Source organism: Lissotriton helveticus, chromosome 11, assembly GCF_964261635.1.
Source record: "Lissotriton helveticus chromosome 11, aLisHel1.1, whole genome shotgun sequence".
Lineage (NCBI taxonomy): Eukaryota > Metazoa > Chordata > Amphibia > Caudata > Salamandridae > Lissotriton > Lissotriton helveticus.
In genome coordinates this window covers 71,983,777-71,994,289 of record NC_136072.1, presented here as the reverse complement: position 1 = coordinate 71,994,289, position 10,513 = coordinate 71,983,777, and the positions used below count along the sequence as shown (strand labels likewise).

The 10,513-nt window shown below is 44.0% G+C and overlaps 1 protein-coding gene across 1 annotated transcript in view; it reads left to right on the top strand.

Annotated features, from left to right (window-relative positions):
• Positions 1 to 5,691: 5,691 nt before the first annotated feature.
• Positions 5,692 to 10,513, top strand: part of LOC144792002 (uncharacterized) — a 51,747-nt gene continuing 46,925 nt past the window's right edge. Inside the window, exon 1 of the mRNA XM_078666868.1 lies at positions 5,692 to 6,138. Within this exon, the coding sequence (XP_078522994.1) occupies positions 5,692 to 6,138 (447 nt within the window). The remainder of the gene's footprint in view (positions 6,139 to 10,513) is intronic.

The window sequence follows — 10,513 nt, the reverse complement described above, 5'->3', positions numbered from 1 at the left end:
AGCAAGAATGATCACAGGCTGCAAAAAATATGATCACATCTCCCCTGCTCTCAAAGAACTCGAATGGCTCCCTGTGGAAATGCGAAATACCTTCAGAACGGCCTGCCTAACCCACAAGGCCCTCCACACCGGCAAACCGGAATACCTGGCTAACAAGCTCAAAAAAGCAGGCCAAGCCAGAAATTTGAGAAGCTCTAATTCCCTGCTGCTCATCCTACCAAAAACCAGAAGGAAGAGAACTGCGGACTGCTCTTTCTCAGGAAATGCCCCCAAAATATGGAACGCCATCCCCCCGCACATCAGAACTCTACCGTCCTATGCAGAATTCAAGAGCCAACTTAAATCCTTGTGCCTGATCCGCTCCCTTGGTTATGGATAACTTGGAGCTGCAAACGTCTCAGAATCCATGCGGTATTGTTGAATCCAGTACTGAGAAGCCCTGCTGTCCGAACTTTTCTTCTTTCCAAATTGTCTCTCGCCGATTGCTTTTATTGGGTTTGTTTCATGTTGTTCTCTTTTTCATGCCCACTACTGTGAAGCGCTCTGATACCTTCGGGTCTTGTTAGCGCTATCGAAAACTTCTAAATAAATAATAATAGTTCTGGTTCTGTGGATGAGCAGGGTTCAGGGGAGGGCGAGGTCGGCAGAACAAAGGTTTCTCTTGGGTATGTCGAAGCAGACTCTTTCGGTGAGGTATTGGGGTCCAGTGTTGTGGAGGGATTTGTAGGTGTGAGTGAGTAGCTTGAAGGTTACTCTCTTCTCGACTGGGAGCCAGTGGAGGTCTCGTAGGTGCTGGGTGATGTGGTCATGTCGTGGGATGCTGAGGGTGAGTCTGGCGGCGGTGTACTGGATGGTCTGGTGATTTCAGAGCAGGGATTTGTTGATTCCGGCATAGAGGGCATTTCTGTAGTCCAGTCTGCTGGTTATGAGTGCATGGGTGATGGTCTTTCTGGTGTTCAGGGGGGATCCATTTGAAGGTCTTGCGGAGGATGCAGAGGTTGTTGAAGCACGTGGTGGAGACGGCGTTGATCTGTCGGGTCTTGGTGATAGGGGAGTTGAGTATTATACCGATGTTGTGGGTGTGGTCTGCGGGTGTGGGGGGTTACTCAGGGTGGTGGGACACCAGGTGTCGTCCCATGCGGAGGGGGTGTGTCAGAGGATGAGGACTCCTGTATTTTCCGAGTTGAGCTGCAGAAAGCTGCTGCTCATTCAGGATGCAACGTCTTTCATTTCTTCCTGGAAGCTGGTTCTGGTGGTGTTGGGTTCCTTTGTGAAGGAGAGAATGAGTTGGGTGTCATCGGTGTAGGATACTGTGCTGAGTCCATGCTGTCTGACAATGGCGGCGAGGGGGACCATGTCGATTTTGAAGAGTGTGGGGCTGATCGAAGATCCTTGGGTTACTCCTCAGCTGATCTCGGTGGGTTTGGAGAGGAAAGACAAGAGTCTGATTCTTAGGGTTCGGCCTGTGAGGAAGGAGCAGATCCAGTTGAGAGTGGTTCCCTGTATGCCGGCGTTGTGGAGTCTGGTGGTGAGAGTGCAGTGGGAGACGGTGTTGAAGGCTGCAGAGAGGTCTAGTAAGATGAGGGCCACCGTGTGGCCTTGTTTTAGGAGGGTGCGCATGTCGTCTGTGGTGGCGTGGAGGGCAGTGTCGGTGCTGTGGTTGCTGCGGAAGCCGGATTGAGATGCGTTGAGGATGGAGTCGGCTTTGATGAAGTTCGAGAAGTAGATGTTGATGATCTTCTCAGTGACTTTAGCTGCGAAGGGGAGGAGAGATATGGGTCTCTAGTTTTTGAGGTCCATCGGGTCTGCCGAGGGATTCTTGAGCTGGGACTTGACTTCTGCGTGTTTCCAGTAATCGGAAAATGTGCCGGAATCGGAGGTAGTGTTGATAGTGCGTTGTTGCTCAGATGAAATGGCGGCAGCAGCTCTGTGGAAGATTTGCGGCGGGCAGGGGTCAGTGGGGGCTATTGGGTGAATGCACTTTATGGTCGTGGCGGTGTCTTTGATGGTGACCGGGGTCCAGGCGGAGATGGTAGGCTGGTTGGGGGAAACATCACTTACAACGCAACTTTTACCACGCAATGCTTTTACATCGCAACATTTACAACGCAAACCATTACAACGCATTGCGCTGGGGGGCGCTCTAGGATAGGGAATATATTTAATTTACTATCCAACACCTTCCCTACTATCCACGGGGGCTGGAGTTGGAATAGTAAATTAAATATTTCACTATCCAGCGCCCCAAAGCACTATGCGTTGTATTGGAATGCGTTGTAAAACTCGCGTTGTAAAAACATGCGATGTAAAAGCATGCGTTGTAATGTCGTACATCCCTGGTTGGCTTTGCTGGAGGTAGTTGTGGTTTCAGTGTCTGGAGTTTGTTCATTGAAGTTATCTTAGAGGGACTTGATCTTGAGATGGAAGTAGGAGCCACGTTTGTTGCAGAGGCCCTGGGAAGGTGTGACGTCTGAGGCTTCACTGAGGAGTTTGGTGAATTCCTGTATGATGCTGAAGAGTTCCTTCGAGTTGCTGGAGTTGGCGAGGATTTTGTCCTGGATGAAGGTCCTTTTGGTGGATCTGATGCGTTGGTGGTATTCTGTCATGGCGTTCCTGTAGGGGGTCCGAGCTTCAGAGATTTTGCTGTTTCTCGAGACATCTGCAGGAGCATCTGGATTCTCTGAGGTCTATGGTGACCCAGGTGGCTTTCCTGGGGCGCTGTCTGTCAGAGTGACGGAGGGGGGCGAGCTTGTCTGCGCAGTTGGTGATCCATCTGTGTAGTTCATTAGCAGCACGAGTTGATGTTGGTCATGGTGGGTAGGGGATCGTGGTTGAGGCTGGAGTTGTGGTTATACTCATAGACCTTGTTCCAATTCCTATGCGGAGTGCGTGGTTTAGGTTTGTGACACATGATCAGGATTTTTTTTTTCACTCACAGAGCAGAAGTGGGTTTAACTACTGCTCTATGATATGTGCTGTGGTGGGCTGAAGCAAAATGTGAATGACAGGTGAACAGTCCAGTGCATGAAGACAGCTGTCCCAAAGTGATTTCGATTGTATAAAGTGACAAACACCTAAAGCTGTCTTTAGGCCAGACCCCAAATTCTCTTCCAAACTCTACCATGTTTGAGTGCGTGTGAGATGGAGCATTTGAGAGTGTTAAACTGCAGATGCTAGATGGGTGACAACAAAATGGAATGTGAAAGAAATGAGGTTGGATCAGTGGGATAAGAGTGTGTGTGAGAGAAGGGCTAGTAAGTGGAAGGAAGGGAGGATGTGGTAGATGAGTATGTGTGAGACGGAGGGATTTAGTAAGAGGAAGGTGTTGAGAGTGTGTGTAAATGGAGGGTGTTAGAGGGAGTAGGTTTATCAGAACGTTGGCACCTAGCTTGGAAAAGATTTTGCTCTAGAAAATGTGGAGTTCCATAAGGCAATCGAACACTTGATGCTCATGTACTTGCAGATATAAGACTTTGCTAGCAGCCCAGGTGATGTCACAGAGCCTTTCACCCACCTGGAGAGTATCAATTGAAGCCTCACTATTTAGGTCTCGCCTGCGACAGTGCATGCGCTGTTGCTGCAAAATCTATTTTTCCTTCACATTTTTTTAAAGGGATTAAAGCCCACCCATTACTTACCAGGGTAAACTTTCTCATCACTCTCACTTTTGTTTTCATTGGTCAACAAAGGCAGCTGGTTTCATTTTGTCGGACGGTCCAGCTGGCGCAGATGGCTTTGGGAGGATTTTTATTTTCACCTCGGTTTAGATTTTACACACATACGCTTGTGCACTCTCATTTCATGACTTTAACGTCAGTAGTTCAGTTTAAGAGCCAACTAAATCGGTTGACGCACTGGTATGTCATCAGCGAATCTTGATCTGCTCCTTACTTGGGCCCACCCTTAAACCCTAAAATCACTTTTACCTCCCTTCACTCCTACCCACAACTGAACCCTAAACTCACTCTTACCACCCATAATCCCTAAAATGACCCTTAGCATCCCTCACCTCTACCCACCTACAAACCCTAAAATCAAAGTTACCTCCCTTTACCAATAATATTAATATTGTTTGTAGAACTGTTAATACGATTTTTAAATATAGTTTGCAATTTTAAATGATATATAATTGAATTGCTAAAAGTTATTGTTAGTGTCAAAGCAGGTTGCTAGGTTTGTAGGAGTGTAGGGTGGGAAGTTAATTAACTATAGTAAATTAACAAATATTTATTTTGAAATATTCATGTATTAATCTTTATTTAACTCATTATTAATATGCACATTGTGTAATAATGATATTTTTCAATTTATATATTAGGTGCAGACTGCTAGGATTGTAAGGATATAGGGTGGAAAGTTATGTAATAATTAATTCAGTAATTAACAATTAATGTATTATGAATGATTTAATTGATTATTAATTATTTAAATTGTGTATTATTTATATATTTTCATTATATATTAGGTGCAGGTTGTTGGTGTAAAGGGGTATAGGGTGCAAAGTTAATTAAGTTATAATTAATTAACAATTGATTAACAGTTTATTATTAATTAAGATTCAAGATGAATGTAATGTTATGTTCATGGTGTTCACACAATGAGATGTGGGCACTCAGCTCGGTGACACATGCTACATATCACTGATGAGGCCCAACAAAGCTGAAAGTGATCTTCAGTTGGTTGTACTGCCTTTCTGAGTGGATTTGGCCCACCCATTTAGACTAGAGTGGCCCTTGAGAGGCAGGGCCATGACTAATTTGCATATGGTTGGTCTCCATCTGTAATGGCTCTCACAAGCTAATACAAGATGGCAAGGAATGTGTACAGAGTATGTGTACAGAGTAATGAAAAGTAGTTCAGTTTAATACAAGAATTACCATCACTCACTTTTTTGCTGTTATAATGTTAACCCCTTAAGCACGCGAAGAATCCGCCGCGGAGCAGGCGTTTCCGTGCGCGGGCGGGCGCGTCGGCCAATGGACGTGCGTAGCACTACGGAGGTAGTGCTTGCGACGGCCGTTGGCTGACACACGCAGCGAACGAGTTAACCGCTTCAGCGCGGCGCAAATTTTTGCGCTGTGCTGAACGTTCTAATGAGTCAACGGGCTCATGACGGAACGGTTCCGTCATGAGCGCAGGCCAACCGACGCTCATGACGGAACCGTTCCGTCATGAGCATCGAAGGTGTTAATATAATTTCAGATCTCCTAACATCTTTGGGCCATCACAACTCTGTAGTCGGTTAGCTTTGTCATTGGTTAGAAGCCATTTGTGAGCTAGCAGAACATATACTACATTAGTCCTGCAGATGGTGCTCATTAATTCACACCTCAAACACTGCACCTCAGACTGCCCATTGATAAGTATAGCTTCATAAGACCAGAAAGTGCTCCACCAAGAGAGTAAGAAGTGAACCAGTCTCTTGCTATTCTTAACTCAATGCAATACCTACTTTTCTCTACCTCTTTCCTGTTGTGATATCCGTCATCCACTTGTTACATCTGTTTGAATGCTTTTTGTGGGCTATAATGATGTTAGTTGTGGTAAAGGCGCAAGGGTGTCACCTTAAAAACAGTATGCTGCCAATGAAAATGATGTCAATTTCCCTCCATTGATCAAAGTTGCACTTAATCCGAAATTCTATTGTTTATTTCTCTTTGACCCTGGAAATGTAGACTTAAGAGCTCAAACATGGCCAGAGGGCTTGGAAGGATGTTCCAGGAAGATCTTATCTGCCCCTCTTGCCAGAAGCCTTACGACCTTCCACTACTTCTTCCCTGCTCTGACAGCCTCTGCAGGGCCTGTGTCCTCCAAGAGAAGAACTTGGTTTCCTCTGGGAGCATCTCTGAACATTCACAGACCTCTAAAGCTCCTGGAGAGAGCTGCAGTATTTACTGCCCTTGCTGCCGGTGCAAGGTGGAACTACCCAGCCCTTCCTGGGAAGCAGTCATGACTTATCTCCCTGTGAACTGGACTCTGAAGCAGCTTTTGGAGAAGAGTGCATTGTCCACAGGTGACTGTGTGCTGCGAAGTGTGGATCAAAATGGGGAGGACGGCTTGAACCAAGATTCTCAGGAACAGACCCTCTTACCAAGAGGTCACAGGAGGCTGGTTGACACACAGGATACATCTGGAGAAGTAAGTTATCTCTTTAAAGCAACAAAGTAGGCTACATGCATGAAATAACTAATGAAAAACTGAAAGGCTTCTGTGCATGGTCTGATTGGCACTAGTTGTCATCATATCTTAAGTGAGAGCCTCGAACAGTGATGTAGGAATATTTTTTAGCCCAACAACGTCAGGCTCACTCTCCTTCTACCTTCTGTCTGATGATCTGATAGTAGGCCACCATGTCTGTCTTTCTATCTATCTATCTATCTATCTATCTATCTATCTATCTATCTATCTGTCTGTCTATCTGTCTGTCTGTCTGTCTGTCTGTCTGTCTGTCTGTCTGTCTGTCTGTCTGTCTGTCTGTCTGTCTGTCTATCTGTCTGTCTGTCTGTCTGTCTGTCTGTCTGTCTGTCTGTCTGTCTGTCTGTCTGTCTGTCTGTCTGTCTGTCTGTCTGTCTGTCTGTCTGTCTGTCTGTCTGTCTGTCTGTCTGTCTGTCTGTCTGTCTGTCTGTCTGTCTGTCTGTCTGTCTGTCTGTCTGTCTGTCTGTCTGTCTGTCTGTCTGTCTGTCTATCTATCTATCTATCTATCTATCATTATAAAAAACTTAGAAGTTCACTGAATAAACCAAAAGTTACAGGAACGCTATAGTTAGGAAATAGAATTAAAACAACTTTAGAAATTCACTGAAAAAAAGGTTACAGGGGGGTTATTGTTAGGCTCAGATTTCACACGCACAAAACCATAGAAAATCCGCAGTTATAGTTACCTGAGCTAACTATAACTTCCGTCCCCACAATGCACTCCTTATACCTCACATATTATATCACTCATGACATGGTCAATTACATCACTCATAACATCTCTGATGACATCTCAAATGACATCACTGATGACATTGTCCACATAACCACTCACAATCCCACACAACCACTCACTCACACATCCATACAACCCCTCACACACACTCACAGATCCATACAACCACTCACACACCCAGTCACACATCTATACAACCATTCACACACCCACTTACAGACCCATGCATTCACTCATGCACTCACTCACACACCCACACACCTACTCACACACCCACAAAACTAGTCACACACCCACTCACTGAACCATGTAACCACTCACACACCTGCTTACACACACATACCTATTCACACACCCACACACCACTCACACACCCATTCAACCACTCACACACCCATACAACCACTCACACACCCATTCACATAGCCTCACAGCTACTCAGACAGCTATTAATGTATCCATACAACTACTCACATACCCATGATGCCACTCACACCCACTCAAACACACATGCAATCACTCATACTCCCATAGAACCATACAACTACTCACACACCCATACAACCACTCACACACCCATACAGCCACTCACACAGCCATTGACACACCCAGAAAACCACCCACAAACCTATTCACAGACCAATACAGCTACTCACACACCCACCCACTGACAGATTCATACAGCCACTCACCCACCCATACAGCCACTCAGAAACTCACTCACACACTGATGCAGACAGTCACACAGCCACTCAGATGACATACGTTAGAAATAGTATCACACCTTAATAGTACAGAAAGATTAGTAATTTAACTTATGCAGTTGCTTAGTATATATCTTTAAGTCTCAGAAATGTTTATAGCACACTTACGCTCACTGGAAGATGTCATAAGTGATGTTATCAGTGATGTTGTTTGAGACGTCATCAGTGATGCTACTGATCATGTCATGAGTGATGTAACATGTGAGGTCATAAGCAATTATAGTTTGGTCAGCTGTACCATATAAAAGTGTTTATTGTGTTGCTAATTTGTTTAGTACCGTTTAATAAATCTCCACAAAACTGTTTTCAAAGGTGCTACTTTTCGATGAGTTTTTGCATAGCAAGTTTTGTGTTGATCTGTCAAGTGGGGCCGAGAAAAAAGGGGAGACCCAAAATGCAAAATCCCCGTGCATTTTCCATGTACTTTTTTAGACAAGGCTACGGCAAAAAACGTCTGAACAGAATTACACCAAATTTGGCAGGCAGCTAGATCTTGGCCTCAAATTATGCTTTTTGTGATTTGGTGTAAATCCGTTCAGTTGTTTTTGAGAAATTAAGGTAAACATATAATTGTTTATCTGGACCGTTGCATCCGCTAGAGTCTCAAGATTCTTGCAGAAGCGCCAATTTAAAAATAGAGCATTCTGTTTGGCCCCTGTAGCTTAATTTCCCTTAGGCCATCTCACTCCAATGGGAGTCAGACTATTGCGGGAGGGGCCACCCCGGTCCAAATAAAAAATAATTTTTACATTTTTGCTGCAACCCTGCAGGACTCCTTGTGCGGCTTGGGGTTGGCAGCCTTCTGGAGGGTCGGCCCACAGGGTATAGTGGCAGGCCTAGTCCTGTGGCTAGTCCCCCCCACTAAAGATATTCACAGATTGGGGTTGGCTGCCTGCAGGTGTAGGACGCAGAGCCAGGCTGCAACCCAGGCCGCAGTCAGCCCCACGCACGACCACGGCCAAAGGCTGTGCTCTGCAGGGTTTGGCTGGACGTGCAGTAATAAATATTACTTTACATTACAAAAAAACTAGAAGTTCACAGAAAAAAAACAAAGTAACTTTATAGTTCGGAGACATGCTCAGGAACAAGGTAACGTTTTAAGCTCTAAAATCCACAGAAATTCACCAGTTTCTTTTTTTTTTTTAAACATGCAACTTCAACTTCATGCTTTGCTTTCAAACCTAAGGGGACCCTTTCAACAGAAATGATTTATGAGGTGGAAAACGTATAAAATACAAATATACTTTTTAGGAACACAATTATGTGTCCTAGAGATGTCCTGTTGTCCGTGGATGAAACACATTGGCTGTGTCTAAGTTCCACTTAGGTTTGTCAAATGTAGACTAAAGAATACAAGTTTTACCTTACATGATTAATATTTGCCTAATTGGAGACTTGACGAATCAGTCTGCTTCAACTACTGGCGATATCCTGTTCATGCTTGGACAATTTTGAAAGTTGTGTTGTTGTGTACCGAGTGCTTCTCCCAAATTCTTTTGAATTGCTGTATTTGGGAATTTGGTTTTCATTGGAACGGGATGATGTCATCAGTGGTGTCATCAGTGATGTTATTTGAAATGTCACTGACCATGCCATGAGTGGTGTAATATGTGAGGTCATAAGAAGGGCTTTGCTGGGGACTTAAGTTATAGTTAGCTCAGGTAACTGTAACTGTTGAATTTCTATGGTTTTGTGTGTGTAAAATCTGAACCTAACTATAACGTCCCTGTAACCTTTGTTTTTTTCAGTGAATTTCTAAGATTTTTAAATTCTATGCATTAACTAGAATGCTCCTTCATCCTTTAATTTTTTCAGCAAATTTCTAAGGTTTTTTAATGCTATTTCCTAATGATAATGTCCATGTAACCTGTGTTTTAGTGAATTTCCCCTTTTTAAAATATACATTTTACTACAATTCGACCCATTAGTTCAATTTACTAGTATACATTTTCACAAGTTTATAAATATATGCTATTCACAATTTCATTCTTATTATGTATTTTAAAACAAACAAAAAAAAGTGAAGGCAAGGTAATTTATGTAGTCTTTCTATAAATGCAATGCAGCGGGGGCCAGATGTATGACCCGTTTTTGCATGTGCAAATGGGTTGAACCGTTTGCGCATGCAAAAACACATTGGGCCATGCACATAGCCCCTTTAGTGAGTTGCAATTTTTGTGTGACGCTCTAAATATGTTTTGCGGCCCGCTATTTGGAAGGGACGTTCCCTTACAAATTGTGAGTCTCAAAACAATGTACTAAGGTTTCGCTATTATCACCTTCTTCAAGTAGGTGGTAATGCACTTGCAAAGGGTTCCCCAAGGGACCCCTTCCCCTTTGCAAATGCATGCAAAGCACTTTTTTAAGGGCAGGCAATGGTCCCAGGGACCACTGCCTGCCCTTAAAAAATGAAATAAAACGTTTAATTTTTCTTTTTTTAAATGCAGCCCATTTTCCTTTAAGGAAAATGGGCTGCATTTAAAAAAAAAAGCTGCTTAATTAAAAAACATTCCCAGACATGGAGGTCTGCTGAGCCCTGCAGGCCACCATCCCTGGGAGGGCTGGCATTCACAATGGGCTCGCAAATAGCAAGAGGCTCATTAATATTAATGAGCCTCGCACTTTGCGACCCCATTGGGAATCGCAAAACAGTGTAAACACACTGTTGTACATTTCATTTAGCGCCTTGCAATTTGCGCCTCGCAATTTGCGACTCGCAATGTGTCGCAAATTGCCAGGCGCTAAATGAAAGGGTCGTATATCTGGCCCCAAGTTTTTCTTTTGAAAAAAGTAAATTTTATGGATCAGCAGATATGTT